The sequence below is a fragment of the Artemia franciscana genome, chromosome 3 (assembly GCF_032884065.1).
Source record: "Artemia franciscana chromosome 3, ASM3288406v1, whole genome shotgun sequence".
NCBI classification, from domain to species: domain Eukaryota; kingdom Metazoa; phylum Arthropoda; class Branchiopoda; order Anostraca; family Artemiidae; genus Artemia; species Artemia franciscana.
The window spans coordinates 37642894-37657134 of NC_088865.1; the positions used below are offsets into that span (position 1 = coordinate 37642894).

Here is a 14241-nt window from a genome sequence, read left to right on the forward strand (position 1 = left end):
GTTATATTTCTTAGTATTCGACGTCATCGTCTCTTACTAAGTTGCTAGCTACCGCTGCAACCTGGATACTCGACAACTGAAATATCGACAACTGTCGAGCCTTTATGTACCCTCAATGGCCCTGCAGGTTCTTTATCCTTTATCTTAAGTTTGCATGTACAACATAGGCTAATTAAAAAAAAAATAATTGACAAAAATATGCCATTGCATCTTTAAAAAGCAGAAAAAAGCGAAGAATTAAAAATTCCGTATTTTTATTTCGTTTCATAATGTCTATATCTTTTAATTCAAGCAAAGAGCATTGGACCAGGATCTATTTTATACTAATAAATAATTAACTCTTGGATTTCACTAAATAATACTAGATAGTTTTGTTGCTTTTTCTTTTCTCAGACATGAGCTTCAGTTTCTTCTCATGTCAGATTGCTATACATAAATAATTTTTTAAACCACTCTGCCTTTCCGTTTACAGAATGAAATAAATGAAAAAATAGAAACAAAAACGGGTATAATATTTAAATGCGGATACAAATAATGTTTAATACATTTAGCGAATAATTAAATATTTAAATCAAATATATATAATTTATTTATTAAGCTCTACATGTTTTTTATACCCTTTGCGTAAGTTCTTTATTTTCAATTGTCCTTTATTGTAGAACGTTGTTTATGAATCATTGATGTGAATGGCCGATCCAGAAGAAAAGGTAGCAATATCCCTTCTTAGTAGAGCTGTGGCTTTGGACAAACAGCAACGTTTTACTGAATCGTTGATTTGCTACGAAGAAGGAATTCAAATCCTCACACAAGTTATACGAGGTAGATTTAATGCTACTACTTCATAATGATCAACATAAAACTGTGAAAGAAATTAAAAAAAATTCCAATTTAAATATAAGCACATTTGAATACTAAATCTGAGTTAGCTTACTTTTAAGTAATTGGCCTTTTCGGCACTTCTTTGCCAAAAAAGTGGCACTGATTAAAAGAAGATTTAGTATTCAATCGTTTCCTTCTCTTAAGCAGGAAATCAAAGTCATTGATTTGCTTCGAAGGAGGAATTCAAATCCTCACATAAGTTATACGAGGTAGATATAATACTACTACTTCATAATGATCAACATAAAACTGTGAAGGAAAAAAAAGTCCCAATTCAAATATAGATACATTTGAATACTAAATCTGAGTTAGCTTAGTTTTAAGTAATTGGCCTTTCCAGCACTTCTTTGCAAAAAGCGGCACTGATGAAAAGAAGAAACCCTCAATCGTTTCCTTCTCTTAAGCAGGAAATCAAAGTCATTGATTTGCTTCGAAGGAGGAATTCAAATCCTCACATAAGTTATACGAGGTAGATATAATACTACTACTTCATAATGATCAACATAAAACTGTGAAGGGGAAAAAAAAAGTCCCAATTCAAATATAGATACATTTGAATACTAAATCTGAGTTAGCTTAGTTTTAAGTAATTGGCCTTTTTGGCACTTCTTTGCAAAAAAGCGGCACTGATGAAAAGAAGAAACCCTCAATCGTTTCCTTCTCTTAAGCAGGAAATCAAAGTCATTGATTTGCTTCGAAGATGGAATTCAAATCCTCACACAAGTTATACGAGGTAGATATAATACTACTACTTCATACTACTTCATAATGATCAACATAAAACTGTGAAGGGGAAAAAAAAGTCCCAATTCAAATATAAATACATTTGAATACTAAATCTGAGTTAGCTTAGTTTTAAGTAATTGGCCTTTTCGGCACTTCTTTGCAAAAAAGTGGCACTGATGAAAAGAGTCAAACTCCTTTTCGGAGTTTTACACGATGTTTCATGTTAGGCTGTATAAATAAACTGGTAAACTGCAGCATCATTGCAACATGACCTCTTCAAGTGTTAGTTCTACACGGATTTACAATTTTCTCTGCATTTCAGTTGAATTTACATTAATCAGTTAAATTAACTATCCAGTCATCTTTGCACAAACAACCTGAGGCGAGCACAACTGCAAACGCTTGTAATCCATCCCACCCAGTTTAGAGATTCACTCTTTACTCTCTCATAAAAATATCCCATAAATCTTTTTTTATGAACTGTTCCCATCCCCTGAAGGATCATTTCCCGCCCCCATGAAGGATCATTTCCCTTCCCCTGAAGGATCATTTCCTGCCCCATTTGAGGTTAGAAGTTGAAATTGCTCTGATCAAAAATTAAATCTATTTAGAGTGCACATCCACCCGATTTTGTTTACGCCCTTTTTTGCAGATTGTGGACTTGTAAGCTCAACGTCTCTCGTTTCATATTTTGTGACATTGCAAATAGTTCTCGTATCCGAAACTATGGACTCTTGCATAAAACATTAACGAGGTGAAAGAGATGAAATGTACCAAATAGATTTTTCGAGTCATCAGCAGCTTATATGCCACATTTACGTCCAAGTAAATATTTATCAATTATTATTTATTGACAGAGAAAGAAATGGATAAAATCCTCATCCTTTTGTATGGGTTTAAGTTACTTGTATATAGAGCTCCGAAAAGGGCAACAAAGCTTGTTCCAGCCTGTATCATATTTTAAATGAACAGCACCTACAAGCCACAGTTGCCCAACCTGAGACGGTTCACAAATATATACCAAAAGTTTTGTCTGGCAAGCAGAAGCAATACCCTTTGGTGGTATGTTTCCAGACATCGCTGTGTTGACCCAACCATATCCATTACCGTGAAAATTTTCTACATTTACTACTTTTGAGTGAGGAATAAACCTGAAATAACATGTTTTCGGGGAGATTAAAGTGGTTCAAGGGTCCTCAACTTAGGGCGGTGCCTTAATAGCCTAGGTTATGAACTCTCAAAGGGCTTTTGAGGACTAGACGCTGTTGGTAGCCGTATATTGATGATGAGGGCTTATTTTCAAAGCTATTGACTTTTCTTTATACATATTCAATGTTTTCTTCTTAGCTTCAGCTGATGCATCTAAGTCAAATCTTAAAAAAAAATTGACTTGAGTAGTTTTAAATTCCAGCCTCCCTCTCCCCCCTTCTATTTGAAAAGTGAATTGTTATTTGTGTTTATTCATTTACTTTCGGTTCTACAGGGCTGAAAGATCCCAAAAAGAAGTCCCATTTTTCACAGAAAGCCAATGAATACCTAGATCGAGCCGAACACATAAAGAATCATGTACATTTGGAAAAATCAAAAGGAAATTACCACGAGAAGATCCGAATCGAAGATGGTGCTAAAGGCTTCTCATATCAATCTGTGTTTGGACGCTTTCTAAGTGAATCTGTTTTAACAATTGATGTAGAAGACCCATATATTCGGACGTTCCATCAAGTATGCCTTTGAGGTTGTATTTGTTTATTTTAAGATACTGAAAAAAAATTTAATTTAATTTTTCCGTCAAGTCACCCCCCTCCCCCTTCCCTCTTAAGGTGCCTAAAAAGGACTAAAAGTTTTTTTTAACCGGCATGAAACTTAAATCCATAAGTCTCTGGGTCAAGATAGCCATAATGCACAAGGAAAAAAAAATTGAGCTCCCTGACGATGGTCCTGGAAGAGGACAAACTACTTTTTTCGAACGGCTTGATAAGTAAATGTGTTAATTGCTAGACCAAGAACCCTATTATGAAACCAAATTTAGAGGTAGAGGTAGAGAGCAGAGGTTCTCAAAAGTGGAGTCAGATAGGCAAGAAAATAATAGTTCCTGGGCAACTTGAAACTTTTAGGGATCGTTCCCTGAGCGACTGTGTTGGGAGATAGATGGTACTATATCATTAGATATAAAATCTAAAGTTTTAAGGAGGAGGAGGAGGTTAGAAGGCCGAAAAGATCCAAACTATATGCTACGGATCAGTTTGAAATAAGGAATCGAAGATTGACCAAAAAAAAATTGTTTGGAGCAAGGGTCCAAAAACTGTTTTCATCGCTCTTTACTTTTCTATGAAGAACTTCTTCCTTGGAAAATATTTTTTTTAATTAACTAAATAAAAAATCCTTTCCGTGCAAAAATAGAGGGGGAGAGGCCCTATAAAAGGTTTAAAACCTCTTTTTGTCGCCCTTTACTTTTCTATGAATTTTTTTTTCTGAAAATTTCTTCCATATAAAAAAAAAAAAAAATTACGTGAAAAAAGAGCAGAAAGAATTTAAGCTAAAAACAAACAGAAACTAACTAATATTGAAAGCCCAACTTAAAACGAAAATAAGCTACTATTTGTCGGCTAAAACAGGAATAAATCAAAATGAACAATAGAGCTAAACTTAGAAAGGAGAAGAACAGCCAAAAATTTCATCCTTGTAAACTCCCTCCCTCTTAAAAGATTAAAGTGTCATTTGTATTTTATTTTAAGAATTACAAATTGGATCATATTCTTACCATATAGATTAAAATTTCTTCCACTGTTCTGATTTCAGCAAGGTTCATACTACATGTCCAAGGTAAGAAACGAGTTTATTTACAGCCAAGTTACGCGTTACGTCAACAGGCAATTGCAGTTATTATCTGCGTCCATTAGCCTTTATCGAAACCTACTTTTCGGTACTTTTCTAAATATTTCGAATAAATAATTTAACAGTTATAGTCATTTTGTAATTTTAATTTTTTTTTATTAAAATAAAGTAGAGGGTGCAGTTGGTAAAATTGTGTTATTAAATGAAAGTTTTGTTAAAATTTGGCCTGATAATTTTTAGGAGACCGATGGGGGCTAATCAATATTTTGCTCCGGGTGAAGAGGTCACAGCCGCCACTGGGAGATGGTTTGCAAGTAGAGCACCTTCACTACGGTATACGGGTGCTGTTCGAGCACCTAGCTTTGTTATTCTGGATAATTTTTTCCCAACAGTGTGTCCCTAGGTCACTGTGTGATGGACTGGTCACATAAGTGCCTAAAAAGTATAAATACTCAACGCTCTGCCATTCACTCTCTGCAATACGCTCTGCAATACTCAACGCTCTGCAATTCACATTGACCTACAACCGTGTGTATTGTTCTCATCAAAATACTTCAAAAAATAATGTGTCCGTTTCTGTAAGAAAAGTGTGATTTTAGGGACCATATAAAAAAATCACAAAAGTGTGATTTTTGTCTATAATAAAAAACAAAAAATGATGAAAAAGATCTTTTGCGTATGCGCAGTAGACATTTCTAAAGCCTTTGATTCCATTTTAAATTCAAAATTATTGCTTGCTTTATTAAATTGTGGAACTGGTGGTTATATTTGCTTGTGCCTTTGGAATTGGTACCAGAATTCAATAGTCTGGATTTGTTCTCATGATGTGTTGACAAATCCTTCCCGTGAAGCGTGGGGTAAAGCAAAGCCAATCTTATGTCCATTAGTTTTCAACTACTTCTTCTTCTACTTCTTCTACTTCTGCACTACTTCTTCTTGTTAAAAACCTATCCTTGATGGAAAGAGCTGCTGAAGCTCTTCAGGCTACCTGCTCTATGATTGGCTTTGCTATAGAACCGTCAAAGACTGGGCTTATAATTGTAAATCCAAATGAAAAGGCACAATCAGAGTCCTTTAAAATAACCTTGATCACTGTTCCGAGATCGGATTCTATGAACTATTTGGGTGTTGCTTTTGGTTCGTCGGGAAGAGTAACATGTACTTTTGTCATTGATGAGTATAAAAAAAACTGCTGGCAAATACTAAAAGGCAATTTCACAAACATACGTTATCAAAGCTTTACAGCTCTATGTTTGCACCGCATGTGTTTTTCATAATTCTGTTTTGAATCTGTTCTCTATAACTGAATCTGTACTGATCCGTACCGATAAAATAGGACTAGAGTCCTATTTTATCGGTATGGAAGGTATTTTATTGGTATCCTTCTTGGCTTTTGGAACTTATATACTAGTAAAGAATACCATAATTTTGATATATGTGTGAAGATGGAGGAGTTATCGAGTCATTCTGAAGTGCATTGTAAGAAAATATGCGGTGTAAGACAATCCTGCCATGGCATTTTAGCCATAGACCTTTTCTTAGATTTTGCTATATTTCTTTGCCTTAAAGCATTCTAGTTATAGTACTTATTTGGAGAGGGAGCTGAAAAATTCCTTTGCAGGTATTCATGCATGACTTGACACTTGGTATTTGCTTTGTCATCCTGGCCTCTAGGAGGGTGGTGTAAGAAAATTTAAGATATTTCTGTTTCTCTTCTAGAATATCTCTTTCTAGAGAGTTGCTATTCTTGACTTTTACCCTTCAGAATATGCAGCATGTTTTAATTGGGGCTGGGCTTTGATATGTGTGTGAAGATAGAGGGATTATCGACTTGCTTTGTAGATCCATGTAAGAAAATATCCGACTTTTCGCTTAACTGATAGTTCTGGCTTTGTACTCAATTAAATGTATACTTTTTTTCTTTCTTCGTTAGATATATTGGTGACTTTTCTGTATAATCTTAAATTATTCGTTTTTTGTTTTTTCTTGTTTCTTTGTTCTTTCTATTTTTGATTATGTATTTGCTTCTTTCTTTCTCTATTTGTACTCCTCTATTGTATGTTTATAACATGACGAAAGAGGGTAAATATATATATATATATATATATATATATATATATATATATATATATATATATATATATATATATATATATATATATATATATATATATATATATATATATATTTATATATATATATATATATATATGGAATATAATGATGGGGCGCTTCGCGCCCCCCCCAAGCCCCCCCGCGCGTGTAAGTCGTTACGCGCCATATTAGTTACGCGCCATTGTAGTTGTGTCCCTGTGTCCCACCTGTGAATAGAGATAGATATAAATATATGTTTTTAACTACGTAAAACATGCGAATATACAACATTCTTCGCTGTCCCATTGTCTGTGCATATAAATAGATTGTCAGGTTTACTGACTCTTGAACATGCAACATATAATTGTCCATGGGAAAAACAATCCGTATTCAGATCTATACCTCATTATTCTAATGATGTGTCCCTGTGTCCCGGTCGTCATTTATATTCCCTGTGTCCCGGTCGTCATTTATATTCCCTGTGTCCCGGTCGTGATTTGTGTCCGGGTGTCTCAGTCTGTAATTTCTCTTTGAGGTTCCCGGTCGTCACTTATATTCCCTCTGTCTCTGTCGTCATTTGTGTCCCGGTCTGTAATTTCTCTTTGAGTGTTTTTTCTTTTTAGTTTTTTTTTAGTTTTTTACCTTTTTTCTTTTTTCAGTTTTCTTTTTCTTCTTTATTTTTCAGCGTCACAATGAAGTACATATCGCCGAATCTTTGTTTTTTTAACTTAAATCTGGTAGGCATTGATGACCTTATCCAACTCAAAATCCCAAACCCAATCATCATCGCTATCATTTTCAGTTTTGATATGTTTTGACTCTCGCTGTCCAGGTGGATTTTCATCTAACTGCGCGGTTTTGCGTTCTTTAGCCGCAAGCCTGTTTTCTTGCTGTTCTTGTGATTCCTCGGAACGCTTTCTTTTCTTACTTTCTCTATCAGCAGCAAGTTTTTTGGCATAAACTCTTTGAGCAGCTTCCTCGGCTGTTGCCATTGTAGGTTCTTCAGTCATTTTACAATTAAACATTTTTCCGTGAACAAATGTCTTAAATACCGTTAATGACGTCACCGTCAAAGCAAAAATGACGACAACTAATTTCATGACGTCAGTCAACACAGAAACATGACGTCACCTGATCCACAGACAGACAACTTATTTATATGTATATATTCTCTTTTCATGTATATATATATATATATATTTCTCTTTTCATGATATATATATATATATTGTATATTTATTATACGAATTTTCGACATTTCTAAATCGATTGGCTATCTCAGAATCTGCGAATTCAGTGCCACTCAGTTTTATGCCTAAAAATGGCAGAAAATGCCACTTACCTATTACAGAGTCTAGAATGTTCTATGGCACTAGAACTTTTATTTTACGTTTCAATGAGCCATCTCCTGATTTTCTAGCAGTTCAAAATGATCAGTCCTGGGGGATTAACAAATAAACAGGCATTTACGATCTTTTTATCTGGAAAAAAAATGCAAAATTCTACGTTTTTGTTGATAGGTTCTTATAAACACTACAATATGGATCTCAATTACGCTGAATCTGATGGCATGATTTTCATCAAGATCACTTGGCTTTTCGGGGTGCTTTCCCTCTTTAAAAACAGATAAAACATAAAATCGCGAAGAAAAGAAGAAAACGAGGACAATAAACAGCCAGTGAAAAAGTTAAAAAATTATGCAAATATTTTGGTCAAGACCTTTGCTTGATCGTCATCATTGCAGAATAAAACTGATAAAAATATAAAAAACCAAATCTTAAAACAAAACACAAAACTGAAATAGGACGAGCCATTCTTGGTAACGGTGAAAGCGTAACTGAATGGATTAACCTTTTACCGTTACTATGTAATGGTTGTCCTATTTTAGTTTTGTGCTTTGTTTTAAGGTTTGTTTTTTTATGTTTCGTCGGTTTTATTCTGCACTGAGGACGGTCAACGGAGGTCTTGACCGAAATATTTGCTTGATTTTTCAACTTTTTCACTGGCTGTTTATTGTCCTCGTTTTCTTCCTTTCCTTGCGATTTTTGTTTTATCATGATAAGCCAGTGTGGTTTCCGAAACTATTTATCTCTTTCAAAGCTCGGGCAAGCTTTCTGAGGCTCGTAGCTTTTACTGGGTAGCTCTAAATTTAATGAATTTTATATGCTGGAAATCATTTATTAACAGCCAATTCTTTTGAAAGCTCCAGCAAGCTTTCTGAGGCTCGTAGCTTTTACTGGATAGCTTTAAATTTAATGAATTTTATATACTGGAAATCATTTATTAACAGCCAATTCTTTTTATGTATTGCTTATTATCTAAACCCTCTTTTTTAGAGTTTCGTTTACTATTAGTCTATGTTGCTCCTTACTTACCACGAACTGTTTTAAAACAAGCCGAAACAACACTATGTTGCTAAGGAATTTCTATTATTGTTTCTGATATGGTTTCGAGATCACATCAAGTTTTAAGTGTTTTCTGGTCACACTACTGTCAATTGATTTTTCCCCCAATAAAAAACTGCCTCTTTGCTCCTCTTGACCTTCGTCCACTTTTCGCTGTATTTTACCGCAAAAGCAAAATTTGAACAAAATCAAAAAAGTAACTCCATCTGGGAACGAACCTAAGACTTTCAACGAGAAAATAGACATGCTAACTGCTGCGCTATAGAATCATGTAAATGTGTCTTAAATGAATTATGATCGTAGGTACAAAAGTACTCAAATCATTCCCCCCTCCAATAGACCCAGCCGCTTCTTGAGCTTCTCTTGTATACTAGAAACGCTTAAGATATTTAAGGATATCTATATCATGTACCATGTTACATATATTATAAATAAATGTGTAAGAATTTCTTAGCCTCTCACTCCCATTCCTCCTCTTCTTTTTGTCCTACAAAGTCTATTTAGACTTTCAAAGGAGTTGAAAGCCAAAAAATCAGCAAAATACTAAAAACAATAAAATAATATAAATTTCAAACACACAATGGAGTGGCTCTTGTTCAACTCAGGTCATAACCGAAGTGGGTGTAGTCACCTATTGCATCTCTTATTCTGAAAAATACTTAAAAATTAACATTGCTATTTATTTATTTTTATTTTCAGTTGCAAAATTTTGTTCGCTTTTGTGAAGTTGTTTGTCGACTTTGCCCCAACTTGAAAAAGATTTCTTTGATAACTGGGAAAGATTCGTCAAATGGTGATGTACAAATAAATGGACTATCAAATATTCGGTCCGACTTGGAAGAACGAGGTATCACAATGGATATAACCTTTTCAGAAACCCTGCATGACAGAGAAATAAGGTATCTTTTTTTGAACTTGCAACTAAAAATTATAAATACCTACTTCATATTTGTTTTTCCCCGTGTTTCTCCCCATTAATTTTACTAATGGAAAATTACTGCGCAAAATAGTTTTATTCCGAAAGTTTGTGACTTTATCAGTTGTCTTTATCTGTTTTGCAAAAAATAACGTTGCTGCTGTTATCAGTAGTATGGCCATAGGCACTCCAGTGGTAAGACCCCCCGAGGCTGTAAAGATAGGGACAATACTCCCAGACGAACTTCATTAGCATAATCAAATTAGCAAAAAAATGCATAATCGGTTTACCTATCAACCAGATCTAGTCAACGGATCTTTCTTAGCAACCACATTGTCTCTACAGAGGGTACACCTCTTTTGCATACTTCCATGAGAACTACATTTGCATATAGCCATGAAGCCCTATTGACCAGCCATAGTAACTAGATCCAGTATCAGGTGGATTCACAGTGCATTTCCTATTATTAAGAAAGTAGATTTCAGAGAGAGAATAATTTGAATATACTCTTTATTATCAAATTTTATTTGACTAGATATAATACTATAAATGAGTGGTTTGTTTACACTATCAGAAGGTGATAGTGGAGTTGGCAGCAGCAATGATACCAAGACAAGAGTACCAAAGGTAGCAGTAGAAGTCATAAGGGGATTTTGACTAACCCTTGAATGGAATGAGATATATGCAAGATATGTGACATCGTTTAGCAAATTCAAATTGGAGGAGCATTTATTTTTTGCAGCAAAACTTAATATAATGCATATACATAGACTCCAAGCTGCTTTAAATGCAAAAGTGAAATATATTGAGGACAATAAGTTGAATCAATAAGTGAAATTGAGTAATATATTGTTGTAATTATATAATAAAAATATTTCTAAATCGTTTTTCTTGTTCGATATTTTTAGTAGGCTACCGCTCCTCTCTCTAGAGATATTACCGAAGTAGAAAGAATCTTAGTTAGTCTTTCGTCAGCTGTGAGGTTGTTACGATTTAAAAATGGATGGATTTATAAAACATAAAATCATGCAGAATCTTGTGATTTTGGAAAAATGTCCGAATTTGAATGGTCGTTTTCCGAAGTTATCTGTGTAAAAGAAATTATTTTTTCTCAAACAATGCTTGATGATATTATGAAAGATTAATCTCCAACTTTTAATTATTGTCTGATGATTATGAACCATGGTTATTCAATATTCAATTTATTGATGTACTAATCGAAACAAAATAAATTGTTATTGTGGATATGCTTTTGAACACTGCCTTAGAAATTCGATGATGGTTTAAGACTCTATCCAAATGATTTCTCAGGAGAATATTAAAATAAATCGACAACTTAGAAGATCATGCTCAAACAAATTCGATTGAATTTGTGATGTCGCTCGATAACTTCTCAATCTCTCTCCTTATCGATCGTAAGTCAGTTTCATTTTGGCGGTGAGAGAGTCGACGCTGAAAAGTGCTCTATACATGTCCACTGTGTATACATAAACTAGGTTGCTGGTTATCATGTGAGCATTGTTGACGAGTATGATGAAAAATTTAGATTATGCAATCTGTGTAAATTGCATAGAGGATATAATAATAATAGTTTATTTTTGACCCGCTACAAAAAATCAAAGCGGAGTATCAATAAAAGAAACAAAACAAACACTACACAAAACAGAAAAAACAAGAAGCTAAAGCAAACGATTAAGGCCTCCGTGGGCGGGCAGATACTTATAAGTAGACTGGGGTATTTTGTCAGCAAGCTCTGTGAGCTTCGACCCAATATCCGGGAAACTATAAATAGATATGAGGCTCCTATTCCTATACCATGGAGTCAGATACAATAGAAAACGGGAAAACCGGAAATAATAAGAACGAATCGAACTGATATCTTTTTTATGAAAAATAGGGTAAGTACCAGAAAGAAACAATACCGAATGATCTGTAAAAACCGAGTATAAGTTAGCAAGAGACTTTCTATTGTATCTACCTCGGTTAGCAACAATTTTAAAGTAACTTAATTGGATTTTCTTCTTGCAATCAGCAACAGTGAGAGTCCGTAAGGATTTTAGAGTTTTACTAACGTTAATTCCCAGCCACCGAAATGAAGAAACCGACGGGATAGAAAAAGATCCACAGATTAGAGGAGCAGTGATATTACTATTAAATGAAAGATATTCACACTTTGAAAGATTAAGAGAAAGTCCAATCGCATGAAGTTTAGATGCTACTGTTGAAACAGACAAAGAGAGCCCTTTTTTAGTCCTATTGATCAAAAGAATATCATCCGCATAGGCAAGATAGGAAATATTTACAGAATTAAGGATGCAAGTAGGTGGGATAGAGGAAAGAACAGATGATATACAAAGTTTGAAAATAGAGGGGGAGAGGACAGCACCTTGCCGGGCTCCACGTCGTATTGGAATTTTACTATCTGAAACCCTCATATCCGTTTTAATCCTTAAAAAGGAATTTGAATACCAATATCTAAGAAGAAAATTTACCGATATGTTGATACCGTGACTAAAAAGGGAAAAGATAGCTTGGGAATGCGTAACAGTGTCAAAGGCTTTGGAGAGATCCAAAGCACATAAATGTAACTCGAATCCCTTTTTAGCAGCTTCAGTAAGAACATTAGCCAAAACTCGATGAGCCTGCTGGCAACCTACCCCAGCTGAAAACCCAATCTGATTTTCACCAAAATATGCCGAAGAATTAACTGATGGGAGGAAAAGATACTCAAAAGTTTTTCTTATATTGCAGGAAACCGTTATTGGCCTGTAAGATGCACACTCAGTCTGAATATTTCCTCTTTTCAGGATCGAAGTAACTGTTTCACACAAAAAAACTTTCAGGCACAACCGCGGTGCATAAGCACATTTGAAACAGAAGTTGCAAATGTTGGACTAGAGCTAGACAATCAACATTTAGGTGTTTGATACTTATACCATCACAATCAATAGAGCTAGACTTAAGCTTCTTTATATCTTGTGCCACCTAAACTAAATTAACTGGGAGGATCTGGTTCTGGCGGAGTGATATGGGAAGCGCAGAAATAAGAAACCTCATAAAAGTAGCATGAACAGAATGGTTTATAGTGTTGAAAATCTGGTCGTAATATTTGCACCAAGCAGCAGGACTAATTGGGCTACTTGTTGACGAAGAGTCGTCGATTTTATTTGAATTTACCACATTTTTCCAATCGAAATTACTTGAAGGGAATTTGCAAATTTTAGATTTTGTAGACTGTAAATACTTTTTATACTTTAATTTAGTTTTTTGTTTAAGCTGAAATACTATACCGCTACGTGGTCGTTCGCAAGAAACCCAAATACGTAGCCAAAATTTGGCTTTATTTTTCACTGATTTTAGACCCGGATCCCAAGACCATTCAGGCTTCCGCGTATTAAATGTAACACTTTCTTTGGGAACAGCCACCCTCTCAGCTTCCTTCATGCATGATATAATATCAAAATAATATTTATTCAGAAAATTCTTATCATTTACAAATTTAGATCCAACCTGAAGTAGCTGAAAAGGAACTTTTATCCTAGACAAAAAAGCTGTAAGGGTAGAAATATAAAGAGCCCAATTAGCCTTATTCCAATTTCGTCTGGTAAACCATCTACGATTCCCACGTCTATTAGAACTATCTTGCGACAGAGAAATGCAAAGCATGAAGGAAATTGGTAGGTGGTCTATATCGCTTTCTATTTCATGTACAGAAACAGTCGAAAGATAAATTAGGAGAGCAAGGAACGTGATCAATATTAGTAAGGCTCCCAGAATGATGGATGTAAGAAAACAGACGATTCTTATCCACTAGCTTAAACTCAGATAAAGACTCGAAAAACATATCAGACCGAATATTTTGAATTCATCAGCATTAAAATCCCCGGCGACAACAAATTGATAACCGAGTGATGATGCGGATTCTGTCACTTTTTTCAAAACACTACAGGTCTTGGCAAACTTATTCAGTGGTTGAACTGACTTACGATCACAAGGAAAGTACACATTAGTAAGTATTAAATCGGCAATTCGCACGGCCAAGAGGTTTCGTCACTATGGAACAGCACAGGCGTCGTGGATGAAAAGGAGCTACGTCTCAGTATACAGGCGAGGCCTCCGGAAGGTCTACCAAACGTAGATCTTGCAGCACTCACAAAAGTAATATGGTTTGCACTCCGTTTCAACAAGTTGGTATTATCTGAAGATAAAAGATGCTCTTGAAGACAAACGATGTCATAGTTGCTCGAAAGTTCGTCAATGATGTGCTCTTTTTGACGTGTTCCATTTATATTGTACGAAATAACCGAGAATTTTTGTGACATCATTTTTTCACAGCGGTCGCAATGCGAGACTTGAGCACTGGATATAATAGACTATGTGAAGTGT

The 14241-nt window shown here is 34.9% G+C and overlaps 1 protein-coding gene across 5 annotated transcripts in view; it reads left to right on the forward strand.

The window, feature by feature from the left end:
- The window catches only part of LOC136025248 (MIT domain-containing protein 1-like), a 42371-nt gene that overhangs the window by 11348 nt on the left and 16782 nt on the right, over nt 1-14241 (forward strand). For all 5 annotated transcript variants that reach the window (XM_065701086.1, XM_065701084.1, XM_065701088.1 and 2 more), the window contains exons 2-4: nt 660-819; nt 3089-3327; nt 9639-9838. In XM_065701086.1, coding sequence (XP_065557158.1) covers nt 687-819; nt 3089-3327; nt 9639-9838 — 572 coding nt within the window. In that variant the 5' untranslated portion in view covers nt 660-686. The remainder of the gene's footprint in view (nt 1-659; nt 820-3088; nt 3328-9638; nt 9839-14241) is intronic.